The sequence below is a fragment of the Apostichopus japonicus genome, chromosome 15 (genome assembly GCF_037975245.1).
Source record: "Apostichopus japonicus isolate 1M-3 chromosome 15, ASM3797524v1, whole genome shotgun sequence".
Lineage (NCBI taxonomy): Eukaryota > Metazoa > Echinodermata > Holothuroidea > Aspidochirotida > Stichopodidae > Apostichopus > Apostichopus japonicus.
This window is the reverse complement of record NC_092575.1, coordinates 9,819,906-9,835,904: the sequence shown is the minus strand read 5'-3', so window position 1 is coordinate 9,835,904 and position 15,999 is coordinate 9,819,906. Positions and strand designations below refer to the sequence as shown.

The 15,999-nt window shown below is 38.2% G+C and overlaps 1 protein-coding gene across 4 annotated transcripts in view; it reads right to left on the bottom strand.

Annotated features, from left to right (window-relative positions):
- Positions 1 to 15,999, bottom strand: part of LOC139980821 (uncharacterized) — a 113,955-nt gene that overhangs the window by 92,638 nt on the left and 5,318 nt on the right. For all 4 annotated transcript variants that reach the window (XM_071992765.1, XM_071992767.1, XM_071992768.1 and 1 more), the window contains exons 2-5: positions 11,782 to 12,283; positions 11,112 to 11,202; positions 5,537 to 5,680; positions 105 to 188 (exon numbers count right to left, since the gene is read on the bottom strand). In XM_071992765.1, coding sequence (XP_071848866.1) covers positions 105 to 188; positions 5,537 to 5,680; positions 11,112 to 11,202; positions 11,782 to 12,267 — 805 coding nt within the window. In that variant the 5' untranslated portion in view covers positions 12,268 to 12,283. The remainder of the gene's footprint in view (positions 1 to 104; positions 189 to 5,536; positions 5,681 to 11,111; positions 11,203 to 11,781; positions 12,284 to 15,999) is intronic.

The following is a 15,999-nucleotide window of genomic DNA, read 5'->3' as shown; positions in this document are numbered from 1 at the left end:
GTACCCTTATATACTTACCATGCTTAGTGAGGACTTCCTGTACCTTTGCATAAGTATCTCACTATGCATTGTGAGGACTTCCTGTACCCTTGCATGAGACTTACCATGCTTAGTGAGGACTTCCTGTACCCTTGCACGAACATCAACAGATGCTATAGATTCTGCATCACTCCAGTCATTTGGTGGCTCTTGGAAGGAAAGACAGAAATATGTAACTTTAATTTATCCACTTGGGTCACAGAACAAAGGTTAAACACAAATATCAGGGGCGTATCCAGGATTTTCTAACCCGGGGGGCGCGAATTACTATCTAAGCGGAGCGCCACCATCAGTTGGCGCGCAGCGTACAAGAAAATTTCTGGTTTTGATACCCCCCAGATCACCGGAAATGACACTTCTCGGGCTTGAAAATGACCAACCAGATGTACACTTTTGCCTGAGAACCAAGTATTTCCCAATAGTTTTTTTTCCCATCCATAACCTTTTTGAAGATTGTCACCAGTCACACATCATGTTCGACCTCATCGCATCTCCTGTGGATCATTGCTTTTTGTAAGTGATTCTACGTCGCGGCCCACAATACCCGACAGCCCCACTTTTGAAGGTTTTAAGCCCATTTTTCATTCAGAATTTCAAAATTCACATTTCTCATGATTAAACTCACTTCAAAACATACCCATAATGTTGCAAAAAATTTCATCTATTGACAACCAATATAGAAAAACCTCCTTGAACCCCTAACAGACTGGTCAAAATTGAGTAGAGGGAAGTATGATGAGAATGTTGGTCAGGAAATTTTCGAAAATTCAGACACAGTTAATTTATTGGTGTACAAACATTGAAACCTCCTATAACGGCTATTATAAAACTTCGTTGAAGGAAATGAAAAAAATACCAGATATTTCCGAAACCGAACACTACACACATAGGTCAAGGAGGCGGGGGGGGGGCCTAACGAAATATTTCTTTCTGAAAATTCGGGCAATATGCTGAGAATTTTTCGGGCACCTATACTGAAAGAAAAATACATTGCAATGATGTAGCTAAAGGAAATGAATAGTTTAACAAGAGCCCAAGGGAACTGTGGTTCCTTGCTTGGGGTATATGACAATACACATAATATTATCAAGCAAGATTGGGCTCAAATAGTCAAAGTAATTGTGGTCCTACATGTTCCCATAAAGTAACCAACACTATAGCCAAAACTTTTGTGATCACAAAATGTGATCGGATTTTGGATCAAAAGGCACTTTTGAGATCTAAATATGGCGTCGAAAATGTAAGAAATATAAGAGACCTACAAGCGTGTCAACAGATATGATAACATTGGTGACCTCAGATGACATGACCTTTAAGTTTCAAAATGTTCCACCACCCCGTTCACAACTTGTCCCAAAATATCAACCATGTCACACCTTGGCATTGAGATTTAATTGCATTAAATTAAAAAAAATTAACTTTGAACTTGTAAACATAACTTCACACACAAAGGTCACCCGAAGGTCAACCTATTGACATTTTTGATCGGTGAGACCTAAATAGAGCATGACTGTAAAAATTCAAACATTTTTTCTTTGCCCATTTTCTCCCCCCAAAATACTACTTTTTTAACATTAGCTGACCTTTGGTGACGTTGGACCACTTGACCGTTAAGTTTGAAAATATTCCCCTATACCATTTGCAACTTATCCAAAAAAATAAACCTTGTCACACCTTGGCACTGGGAGTTATTGCATTAAATGTGTGAAAATTAACTTTGACCTCATATAACTTCACACACGAAGGTCACATGGGGGTCAACCCGTTGACATTTATGATCAGAAGGTACCTTTAACATCTGAAAATAGCATCGAAACTGTAAAAATCCACAAAACACGAAAAGATCACCAGAGGTCAAATTGAGGTCAAGGGTCACCCAGATGCGGGTCGACAATTGGATTACATTGAAGCAACTCCCAACCCTAACGGACAATTTGTTCTCAAGTTATCGCAAAAATACTAGTTTTTTATCATTAATTGACCTTTGGTGACCTCAGATCACATGACCCTTAAGTTTGAAAATATTCCCCTATACCATTTGCAACTACTCCAAAAATATCAACCTTGTCACAACTTGGAACTGGGAGTTATTGCATTAAATGTCTGAAAATTAACTTTGACCTCATATAACTTCGCACACGAAGGTCACACGGGGGTCAACCTATTGACATTTATGATCAGAAGGTACCTTTGACATCTGAAAATAGCATCGAAACTGTAAAAATCCACAAAACATGAAAAGGTCACCAGAGGTCAAATTGAGGTCAAGGGTCACCCAGATGCGGGTCGACAATTGGATTACATTGAAGCAACTCCCAACCCTAACGGACAATTTGTTCTCAAGTTACCGCAAAAATACTAGTTTCTTATCATTAATTGACCTTTGGTGACCTCGGATCACATGACCTTTAAGTTTGAAAATATTCCCCTATACCATTTGCAACTTGTCTCAAAATATCAACTGTGCAACACCTTGGCACTTGGAGTTATTACACTAAATGTCTGAAAATTAACTTTGACCTCATATAACTTAACATACAAAGGTCACCTTGGGTCAACTTATTGACATTTTTGATTGATGAGACCTAAATTAGAGCATCAAACTATAAAAATTCAAACATTTTTTCTTTGCCCATTTTCTGCCCCCAAAATACTAGTTTTTTAACATTAATTGACCTTTGGTGACCTCGGATCACATGACCGTTAAGTTTGAAAATATTTCCCTATACCATTTGCAACTTGTCCAAAAATATCAACCATGTCACACCTTGGAACTGGGAGTTGTTGCATTAAATGTCTGAAAATTAACTTTGACCTCGTATAACTTCGCACACGAAGGTCACACGGGTGTCAACCAATTGACATTTTTGATCGGAAGGTACCTTTGATATCCAAATCTAGCATCAAAACCAAACATTTCCTTTTTTGCTCGTTTCCTCCCAAAATAAGCACATTTTTTCTAATGTGACCTTTGACCTTTTGACCTTGATTTCAGATGTAGTTTAATCTCCTGATTCCAAAAAACAAAACGACAAGTCTGTACAACCATCCTAACTCCGACCGAAAAACTTTGACCCCATATAACTTCGCACATAAAGGTCACACGGGGTCAACCTATTGACATTTATGATCAGAAGGTACCTTTGACATCTGAAAATAGCATCGAAACTGTAAAAATCCCCAAAAACACGTAAAGGTCACCAGAGGTCAAATTGAGGTCAAGGGTCACCCAGATGCGGGTCGACAATTGGATAACATTGAAGCAACTCCCAACCCTAACGGACATTTCGTTCTCAAGTTATCGCAAAAATACTAGTTTTTTATCATTAATTGACCTTTGGTGACCTCGGATCACATGACCGTTAAGTTTGAAAATGCTCCCCTAACCAGTTCACAACTTGTCCCAAAATATCAATCTTGTCACACATTGGCACTGGGAGTTATTGCAGTTTTAATATTTTCGGTTTTTGGACCATAACTGACCTTTGGTGACCTTTGTGGGCACCAGAAACAATAGGGCACACCTTCTCCATATGGCGGATCTATAGTCCAAGTTTGGCCTCAATCCAACATTCCCTTATTGAGATAGAGCGTACCCAAGCAAGTGTCACAGACACACACACGCACATACACGCATACATACATACATACATACATACATACACACACACGCCAACCTGACTGCATAGGTTCCTTTTGCTAAAGCAAGGAACCAAAAATCATCTCCTTGGTAATTGAAATAAAGTTCTAAGCTTGGCCGACTAATTCGCCATTACTAATGTAAAAGAGAGTTTTGACATAATTGGACCTCCATGCTTATTCTCCATCTTCATAGGACAATTCATTGTTTATATGAGCATCCCACGGTATACTGCGCAACTTTCAGTGACCGTACGGTACATGATGGCATGCGATGTAATAACCGATGCTTGCTTATTTGATATTGACATTAACATGTTGAACGCGCGCAAAAATGTTGGTTATATTTTTCGGGCAAGTCGTTACAGCTCCAAAAATCAAATTGGGCTCCTTCGCCTTTGACTAAACACATAGACAGTTTTTGAGGCTGTTCATCCTTAACGCCATTTTCATGCTCACTGATATGATGTGATATCTGCGGTTTGCTTTACAAATTCGAACAGGCGCGTAGCGAATAATTTGCCAAGGGAGGGGCGAAGCCTGTGGGCGAACTATCTAAGCGTAGCGCCACCACGGGTTGGCGCGAAGCGTAGGCTACAAGAAAATTTTGGCCGAAAATGCCTCCCAGATCGCTGGAAATGACACTTCCCATGCCTTGTAAGTTGCATCTAAGCATTTTCTATTTCAAATTTACTAGCGATATCATAAAAAAAATATGCTCGGGGGGGGGGGCGGCGGTCGCCCCATTCCCGAAATGCGTCATGTTCCCCGACGACTCGGTCGAGTTCGAGACCAGCCACAGTTGGTTTCATAGCACAATAATGTTTAAGGCGTCCATACACACACATGCATTATGATAGACCATATATAGTATATAGATACATTAGTGAGAGAGGAAAAATGGAAACGTCAAAAATGGAGTTGTCGGTGTAAGGGGTAGGGTGAGGCGCACGCCCCTTCCGAAATCCTCGATCCGTCACTGGCTACCCGGTCTTTTTTATATAATAGGGTTCAGCGCTGTAATGATGTCACTGTTCCTCTTTCTATTCCCGGTGTCTTGGCGTTTATCTTCTACTCTCTCCTTTTCTCCTTTTTCTCTCCTTCTTCTTTTTCTTTTCCCTTCCTTTCTCTCCTCCTCCTCTTTTTTCCCCTCTTTTTTCCTTTTTTCCCCTCTTTTTTCCTTTTTTCTTCTCTTTTTCTTCTCTCCTCTTTTTCTTACCCGGGGGGGCGCGCGCCCCCAACGCCCCCACCCCCGGATACACGCCTGAATAAAACAATTCAGTGGCATGTAATAATGTAATCCAAAGGACGGACATTCCTACAAACATTCCCATTTGATGTTATCTTGAATTCAATGAGCATCAACAACAATTTTTGACAATGTTCATTCACTGCATCATATTCTTTAGGGCAAAATTTTGAAATAAAAGAAATGCTTTTGAAGTACATATGACATGATGACATCACACATCACCTACTGTGATCCCTATATTGCAGAGATGAACGTGGATCTGGCAAGCCCACTTCAAACACCACATATCTACAACAGGTTACAGGCTTAGATGGGATATATGGGTTTACCTTGTAAGAATCACATTCATTACCTACCAATGGAACATCACTTCAAAATGTCTGCTCCATACTAGGCTAAATCCTAAGGGGGGGTACTGATTTTAATTGATTTCATGCTTGAACCTCCTCCCTTCTTGATCCTAGATTTTTTTAAACAATCTCATTTCCTGTAATTCCCATTTTTTTAATTTGTTCCTCTATTACACGGTTATTCTCTTCCTTCCATCACCCACAGTTGCCTATGATCATGTCTCATCTTAACACAAGAATCTGCGAAATATCTTACTTTTAAGTCGTTTTCCTTTCCTTTTGGAGTTGGTTTTTCTTGGCTGATGAAATGGTTTTGGTGATGCTTCTCTCGAATCACCAGGACTGCCCGTTCCAAGGCCAGTGTCCAGAGCTTTCTCCTCTGTCATTAATTGGTTACCATCTGGGAAGCACAATAAATATGAAACAGCACATATGTTAGCATTGTTTATTTCATTATGGTTTTTGCAGTGATGAAATTCCCCAAATGTTTATGCAAAAAATCCAACAGAAAAAGAAGACAAAATAGTTGCAGAGCTCCTGTGACATAAATTTCCGATATGTGAGGTAGAAAACCAAATAACCTTTCAAGTCAGCATATGTGATGACACTGTACAATGTTATGAAAATTTACACTCTAAACTAAATGCTGTTTAATATATGCAGTCATACAGTGTTCTGCATTCATGTGAAGTGTCAATCTGAAATAGACAAACTTTTTTTGAAATATGCACATCGCAAGATTTAGGGGTCAAGCATGGTGTCAAGAATAATTAGTTCTGTTTGAATCTATAGTCTGTCGGGTGCAGGCAATGGGTTAGCGATCTTAGCTGAGATCGGCGATGCCTGGCTGTACATTTAAGGCCCGTTTGTCATTTTGCTAAACAGGAAACTTGCTCTTTCAATACATTAGTCATGAAATGTAGCTTTCCCTATAATGCAATGAAATACAAACATCTGAGTAGGGGTTGTACAGTAGTTTTTCACGTCTGTAATGTATAACTAATATATTTATGAGGTTACAATCATCAACAGGTGAAATTGAGGTGCTGGTTCATGAAAGTCTTAAATATTCCAAACCTATGATTGAATACAAATCATATCTTTGAAGACATCATGACAGTGGTTTACAATTGAAGGAATAAAACATGCTCCTGAATACCATTATCGTCATCTTAATTTGGACATTGTCACAAACTGCTTACATTTTATGATATCACTTCCTCTTACTAAAAACAAACCATCCAACTTTTGCACCTTCCAGTCAATTGTAGTCAAGTCTATTAAATTTACTGTATTTAACTGCAAGTTTTGCACTGTTTCATTCCCAGTAATGTAGACTCTTCTATTCAGATTATCACTGCTTAAAAGGCATTGAAGACTCGCCCCAAACCGCGTGCAGCGCTCTGTAAAAGTTAACTTTCCGTTGCTTGCAAGTGAAGTTTTCTGCTTGTCGCTACAAAATGCAGACAGTAATGAAACATGATACCTTGTAATCTTTTATCTAGACCTGAGATGTCCATCGCTGCTATGTACACTGTGTTATGGGTATTGACCGTACAGTACTGATTTCGCTTAACTCCCGTTGAAAAAAAATCAACGATCGATAACAAAAGTTAAAAATCGATAAAAAAAGTTGAAAATCGGTTAATTTCGTTGACAAGATTTAGACTACTGCGGGCACGGTTGTCAACGAAGTTTCAACGAAATTTCCACGCAAGTTATCGCGATCAAAAACCGCAAAGGCAATTCTAGACATATCAAGGTTGTGACTTGCGTTGAATCCTTAGTGTAACTACAGCCGTTTTCAGACTCTACCAGAAGTTGCCGAGGAATATTACAAACGTTGCAAAAGTTTTATTGTATATAAGACGGAGTAAGTTCTGTACTAGGTGTTTGAAAAATGATTTGGCTAGGATAATAAAAACTAGTCTTGGTCGATCGTAACAAGCACATTCTATGACTCTTAAGTTATAGGCTAGTATTAAACTAGGATAAGTTTAAGTTAACTCACCAAGGAACGCAGTGTCAGAAAAACAAGAAAAAAAATATCAACAATGAAACAGTCGTAGCTGGATATCAAAGAGATCTTTATTCCCAATAAATTCCTGTGTTACTTGACGTACTACAGTACCGTTTACTACAGAACCGAACTCACTTTCAAACTTTTCTGAGAGCGCATTCCGTCCAAAAAATCTCCCCCGACTTCAATGCATGCAAAAAAAAAAAAAAAAAAAAACCCTGTTATTTTCCCCCTAACCCGTTACTGTAAGTTGCCCGCGAAAGCAGATGGACTGCCCTGGTAATTAAGGTCGCAGCCTGGGTCTGGGACACCTATAGTATGCTGCTTACATGTGCATTCCCTACCCTGGATATCCCCACCACCAAACTTTTTTGAAAGGCTTAGTCCAATCATAAACTTGGCTTTGCCAAATTCACGCCTACCTTATATGTTAATTAGCATAGTATTTATCTTCGTGGGGGTTTAGCACTGCAGAACCTTCATGTCTGGCTGCCTCTAGAAGCAAACATTATTTTACCCCCACTGTTCGTAATGGAATGGATGTTATCTGTTACTTAGTTAATTGAAAACCAAATATTCATTCATATATATATATAAGTAGAACAATCCAGCAGGGATAGAAAGTTTATCTTGAATGAACCAATCAAAAGTCGTGCTATTAATAAAACTTGAAAACACCTGGCCAGCAAGAGAGTTGCAAACAATTGTTTCCATGACTACTAAGAAAATAAAGCAGTGACTTGGGGCCCATGTTGGGTAGATTTCTGTGGAAAATGAATATATTTTCATTGCTTATTTGCGTATTGTATATTGGGAGGGCTTTCAACTGGCCTGACGGCTTTCAACTGGCCTGACGGCATGAATATTTATTTTAATGAGTAGGGGGAGTTTTTATGAGTCTCCCGGTATGCGTCACATGAGAAGTAAATGTTTTGTTTTTCGGTTTTATCATCGTTTTTCAAGTGGAACAACTCATAAAATCGTATCAAATGAAAATAATATATATTTGAATATCCTTCCTTAGTTTTACTAATCAGGAATGCTTGATAAGGCATGCAATGCATCGTTCGAAAATGTAATTTTAAAGTAGAATTGAAAATGAACGACATAAAACAATATCTGTGAAGCGTGTGGAGCACAACTTTGAATATTCGTTGTGAAAGAAAACATAATGAACGATGTTTACTGCGTAAATAAATTTCGCGGAACTGGTATAGAGAAATTACGTACTGCAGCTTACGTCAGAGAAGCTCATAAATGACACAGGTGGATAGAGCGCATCAAAATTCGGTTTAGGAAGTCTCTTCACAGCCGAACAAAAGTCGATATCTCCTTCCGTTTTCGAGTTATAAGCGATTTTGTGTTTTTGCGATATGGTTATCAGTATATTTTCATTCAATAAGGGCGTTTTGTTGTGTGTGTTTAAATAAGAGTGTGACCTAACAGATATTTCGCTAACCATTTCACCGTATCGCCTGCCGGTCGGTTAAACGTTTAAACGCCGTTTCCCGATCGCGGCTTTTTCGACGCACCGTTACTGGACTTTTAATGAAAATAGGACGTTATGAGTACAATAATTAAGGTTTTCTTTTCCAGCAGGTAGCAATTCAGGGAGCAAGACAACGATCAATGTATGTTAATTACTAATTAGGCCCAATAATATTGCGAGCCTTTCGTGTAATAATAATTGCCTAACACACATGATCAGTATTCGTGGTCTTCAGAAGTTCAGATCACCGAATTTATATAACTCGGCCTTCGGCAACGTCGTAACTTTTGAAGAAAAAAAAACAATATATTTGTCTATCAATCACAAGATTTTAAACAAAAATTCGCCTTAATTAGCAAACTTACCCACCTTTCCTACTTACTCATTAAAATTCATGTTAAGAAAACAAATTACGCACGCACGTGTTGTGCGATGGGTTGTAAAAATCAAGTTGAAACTGGTTTGAGCAGCCTCCGATTTCATTTTCTTTCTCTTGTGTCACATACATGATACAGTACCTTACATTTGAAAAGTTACTTCAAACAACAGCTTCCCAAAATTTGTGTCGCAATAGGTTAAGATTTAACCACGCTGCGCAGTACCATTCATAATTTGCATATTACACTCGGCGTCCAGATGGCGGGAGAATATAACATCATGTTCAATGTGTTGTATCGTTCCCATGGTGCGATGAACTTGGGCAAGTTGCCAAGTTCGAATGTCAATGACCTACTTATGTTCTGTGACCAATGTCAGTGGGAATTATGTGTGTAAAAACTTGGGTTTTTCCATTTGTTATATATATATATATAGAAGTTTTTCCGTAAGCGGAGCGAATTTTAGGGCGGCTCGTTGATTGTGAGGAAGCACTTATCTAAGCATCAATATTTGTGAAAAATATCGTAAGTTTTTCATTTTCATTCGTTTTCTTTTATGTTTGCCGCAATCGCGCCCGCAATGCATGCACAGCATAATACCATGTGCGAAAAAATGGCTGTACACGTGCGGACCTGAGAGAGCAAACTGGCCTTGTGTTGTTAATGTTATGACGGTACTTTCTAGAACGACCATTTGCGTCTTTTGGGGTCAACATATTTTCACACGGGATTTCACCATGCCATTGATCGATGTACACGGGTGATATGTCGCAAATATAAACTGAGAAAACGAATTGACGACACTATCATGAGCTCATGACTATTGGCCTACTACTTTAGTTATATTAAACACATTATTCATGCCTAAAACATCGTTTTTCTGTTTTTATAGATAGTTTGCAGTACATTACTAAGTTCTTTACATATTTTAAATAATTTTCATGTTTAAAATGTAAACAAAATAGAAAAATAAAAAGAGAAAACGCCTTTTTGAAAAATGGAAGCGTCCTCGCAGAATGGGCGGGGCATCTTTATTTTGCTTCAAGTAACATGTTTTCGCTCAGAAACAAAGTTTAATACTCCAACTCTAATAAAAAACCAAATTTACATCTCTAAAAAATAACTATTTTTCGTAATCTGCAAGTAAACCAAGTTTATATGTCCATTCATTGTTATTTAAATGGTTAAACAGCACTCTAATTTATCTGGAAGGGTGCCTCGTGGTACATAGCTTTGACTGCATTCTCTCTTACGGCCTGGCGAAGTTAAGACTTATGTCACTGTGTTTTGGGGTTCACAGTTAGAAAACGTCCCCCGTCAGTTTCACTATATATGTTTCTTTGAGCGTCACTACTCATGCAAGTACAGGAATGCTCTTGAGAAAATTCCTGCCTTCAAACGACTGTTCCAAAGTCTAATCAATACTAATAAACGAAGTTGCACGTTTTCCGACGTTTCACGTAACCACACATTGACCTTCTATTTCGTTTAAAAAAGAATTTCAACGTATCGTTGAAAATTCCACGAAGGAAATGACTGAGATAACCAATCGTTAAAATTCGGGGAATTTCGATAAAAATCGGGGAATTTCGATGAAAAAACCTGGAAATTCGGTTATTTTCCTTTTAACGAATTTTAACGGGAGTTAAGCGAAATCAGTACTGTAGCTGTATGTATTGACTGTACACTAGTGTCTAATTACCGACGGTAGCAAGCTGTGTGTGTGTATTTTCTGGGATCGATGATGGTGTCTAACACTTCTGTTACACCTCATTTGAAACTAGGTCAGATTACCGGCATGAGACGTTTCTTTGTGCGCGAGTCTTCACACCCTTTACACCATCTCTAGCCAAGAATCCTCTGCATTAATAAATATTACTTATTTTTCAAACATTTTGCAGATTTTCTGTTCACATATGAATTAAGTTATTATGTTACTACTTACTATTCAGAGGTTGTGTATGCTCTTGAGGTAGATTCTTTGTAATATGGTTTGTATTCCTCTTGTTATGACTGGTTTGGCCAGTGACATCTGCCTGTCAGGAATATTAAAACAAATTTATAGAGAAATAAACTTAGGTAGATTTGTATTAACTACTAATATTAAAAGCCAAAATGCAACCCAAATGCAAGACTGAGAAAGTACCAGCATTGCAATTTGATTCCATTCTTCTAACAATCATGTACTTCAGATGTACCAATATGCTTTTATCTCTACCCCCCTCCCTCCCCCTTCCCCCACCCACCACATCCCCTTGAACCACCAAAATCTGCTACCACATATGTTTTGGACAGACATTACATATATACCAGTTCTAATGCTTAAATCTTTTGGCATCGATTGTGCCAGTCAAACTAGACAAACAAATGTGCCAGTGTACTTAGACCGCTGCAGTAAAAATATCATCTAAGGTACAAGTTAACAGTTTGTGAAAATGTTTCAAGCCTTTGAGCCATATTTAGATATTTTGAGTGCTGTTCAGTACATTCCTTCTTTTCTGAAAGAGACTAAGAGAACTGATTGCAAACTTCATCACAACTTTACCTTTCAATACAGTTTATTAATATGAAAGTGAATAAAGATAATGAACGCATGACGTTATCGTTCATCTTACTCTGTTGATAATTTCACTGAGTTCTGCATCGATGCTATCTAGAATGAAGTCAACATGGTCTAGCTGCAAGGGTTGGGATACTCCAGCACCCATCTCTTGAGAAACCCTTCCTGTGTCCTCCATACTGCTCATATCCAGCTCCTCAGCGACATCAAGACGATCGTGAACTGCACCCCTCTCATCATCACCCTCACCATGGATGGACCCTGCCTCTAACTGGTCTGATACATCTCTATCACTGTAGTCTTCTTCTTCTTCTTCTTCTGCATCATCATCTGTTTCTTCACTGTTTTCCATCTCATCTTCCCTCTCACTGCAATGATTCTCCTCTCCAAGTTCACTGCATTCATCCTCTACACTGCTGTCATCTTCAAACTTCTCTAGCTGTCCTTCCTGGTTTTGATGACCTGTTGACATTTCCTTCCTAAAGTCCTGGTTACTTGAATCAGTCATCACAACACTATCTGAATCGCCCCTCAAAGCCATCAGGTTTTTTTTTCAGCTGTGATAAACCAGGAATATATGTAAAGGGGGGTTGTTAGTTGGTTGTTACATATGGCAAACAGTCATTTTCTGTTAACCTTTTTAAGACAAGAATTTTGGCGAACTATCAACTCTTTGGAAACAACACATATTTAAATAAGTACATTTAAAGAGGTACATATACCGAATGTCACAATGCTTTAACTAGTATAATAGTGTGTGGGAGAACAGTCATCGATAAGACAAGCTTTGGGTCTAGAATTGATCAATTCCAATCTTGTTATGAATATCAGTATTGATACATGGTTGCCTAATTACCACAAACAAGCATTACTGTAACACAAAATGCCAAAAAATCATCTTTTTTAAAACTTTTGTCAATTATCTCCACTTTTCCAGATATCTTACCCAATATTTTGTTTAACTTGAAAAAGAAAGCATTGGCTAGAAAATGGATAGTTACCTCAACATTGTAATTAATATGCTTTGTAAATTAGCTTTCCAGCTCTATTAATCAATCATTACTTGCAGGTGGGAAGGAGAGGGAAGCAGGGGGGTTGCCAGTTACAATCCAATGAATACCGTATGACCAGGCATCACAGTGTTGAAGGTGGTGCACCCTTTACTCATAAAAACGATTTCATAATCAGTAATCATTTCATCATCAATGACATATGCCGTATATGTGAGACGACCCTCGGATTGCCCTTTATGCCATATGACATGACCCTCCGATTGCCAAATATGCCACATATAACATAACCGTTGGATTGCCACATATATGCCACATAACATAACCATCGGATTGCCATATGCCATGTAACATGACCCTCCAATTGCCATATATGCCACATAACATAACCACTGGATTGCCATATAACATGACCGTCAAACTCCACCACAAGGATAAGGATTCTTCTAATCAGTATCAAAGTAATTATCATCATACTGAATGTAAAATTCATCTAATTATTTTGTCTGGAGATATATAACCTTTTCACATTTGCTGACCTCAAATGACTTTTGCCCTTCCCACAGAAAGGACCAGACTATCCTGAAGGGACTAAGTAAGTCTTAATCCTTCCTCTAGGCAAATGATCTGTTCTAAGGTATTAGGAAAATGTGCATCCCATCTTTTTACAGTTCATTCAAAATAGTCCAGTCAATCTGTGCAAATATTGGGCCAATCCAAACTAATTGCAAAAGGATATGTTTTTATTGGTTGTTTCTGACAGACAAATACTTTATGACAAACAAAACATAACCCAAAGTTGCAGACCTGAGGAAAAGTGGCACTTCATAACAAAATGGCCTACGCCACATTGATAATGAACTGTGTGAATCATTCAGCATAAATAAATAATTATAATTGACATAATTATAAACTTTTGAGAACTGATCATTAATTTCCCATTATTATATCAAGTTAGGTAATCAGTTTAGAGAAAGAGAATGTGGCATTTAGTAGAATATCAACCATGAGACTATAGGTTCCAGTGACTGTTCTATATTCAGCCATGTGTGACTGTTCTAGTCAACTACTGTAGTTCATTGTCAACAAATCAGCAGTTCCCTATTCTCTATCTAGGCATCACATGGGTGGGGGGGCACCCAAGGACAATTAGGGGGCCCTGGAAAACATGGCGGCTGAACTGGAACAGGAAAAGAATAGTGCATTTTCATCTGCAAAAGATAATTTTTAAAAATAAATCTGCAAAAATGGGGCCCGTTTCAATGCATATATGCATATTTATTAATGTTGTGCATTTGTTGTAACGAGTCATACATGGTTCAACTCAAGGTGACATGTCGACTGACGTGCGAAGATTTTAACCATTAAAGAAACACAGTGATGAGCTAATCACTTGAAGCCAATCGTACAACATCTCAATGATGTAAATGAGGCCCCAATGAAGACTTTGGCAACCTGTCATAGCTATTCCCTTCTTGTCTGGTCATGGGCAAAAATCTGCAAAATCATCTGCAGGCTCTGACATTTCCCAACGAATCTGCGTTATCCACATAATAAAGGCTTTCACATTTAAAACGCAGGTTTTACTCACAAAAATGAAAAATGATTAAAGTCAAGAAGCTGTCTCGGCATTCAACCAAGTCCGGGCATGGAAAGGATGATGCAGAATTTGCTCATGTACACAGTTGTCTGTTCAGCACTTGATAAATGGCCGCTTACGGGGATATTTGTGTTTCCTTTCTTTAGTCCCCTCAGAGACTATTGCCACGGCCATTATTCAATTCTGTATTTACCATTAAACTGCCAGAGAGTCTCTTACCTGTTCTAAACCTTGAGAAAGTTTACTTCTATGAAAAAGGTCAATATTGTTGTCTGCATTAATAAGAGTACTTGTAATGCTGGCAACTGTTTAATATTGGTGTACAGTATTCAGTGATATACTTATGTGATTACAAAAATAACATTGCTTTAGCCAAAATTTCACTGTTTCTGCATCACAAATTTGATATCATGTAATTTTAGAAAGGATGATAAAATATACCTGCTGATGTTTAAAACAATTCTTTTGCACTTAGTTTGAGGTTAAAGCATATATAATTGGCTGGACTATAAGTAAAATAATTAAGTCAATCAACTAAAAGACAATGACATTATCTAAAGCAAAGTAGAGAGAGAGAGTGAACACTCATGATTAATTATCATCAAACATGCTTCAGATCAATTAAAAACTTAAAACTCAACAAAAAAATATAATCATGTTGTAGCAGCTATCACACCAAAATAAGATGCAATACTTTGGTAGTCTTGTACTATAGTACATGCACCAAGTGCTTGAAGTCACTCTATGGATGGAGTACTTACTATTCAAGTACTAGGGCAAGTCAGACAACAGCATCAATCTGCAAACAGTCAATTAGGACTGATGGTCAGAGCAAACAAACACTTGCATGGGTTCAGAATGGTTGGCAATGTAGGCTTCAGTTATAATGCAAACAAACCCATAAAGTGGTGTAAAACATGAAAGGGAACAAAGAAGCTAGGGATGCTGTGATAGGGCGAATAGCTCTGTTAGCTCGGTAGGATCGTTTGACTGTTATTTACAGTAGTAAATTTAGATGTAATTTAAACTACCGATCTTGATGAATATATACTTAGGCAAAAATTTTTATCAATTGCATTATGGTTCAATTGAGATACAATCAGACAGGAAAACTGTACACATTTGCTGAAAATTCCTTTCAAGAGAGAAACAAACTGTTAACAGCTCAATTAGTGTAATGCAAAAATGTAGGTAAAAGTGTACCATTTGTAAAAGGGCCTGACATTAAATATGCACTAGCTCTCATCTGAAGAAGGTCCTATGGTAGGAGAGATACCAATCCACTTGAAATGCCAATCAACAAACATGTGCATTCATGTCATGTTAAGTACTTAAGCTTGTAACAAAGCTGTTAATCGTTTGCAAATATCTGAGATAGCCAATAAGGCACAACCTCTGCATTGTTAATTGTTATTGCTATGGTGATATGTGCAGTGCCAACCATTGCTGGAAAGTTACACGAACAAGTCTAATTATCACTCGTCGTTGTCCTATGAGTCATGACTGACCCTTTGTGACCCTATTGATGATGACGTTCCAACCACTTCTATCCTGGGCAAATCGGTGAGCTGCGCAGATGTTCATGCCGGTGATCTCTTTTATCCCGTCAGCCCATCGAACTTTTGGCCTACCACGTTTTCGTTGACCCTCAACATGACCTTGG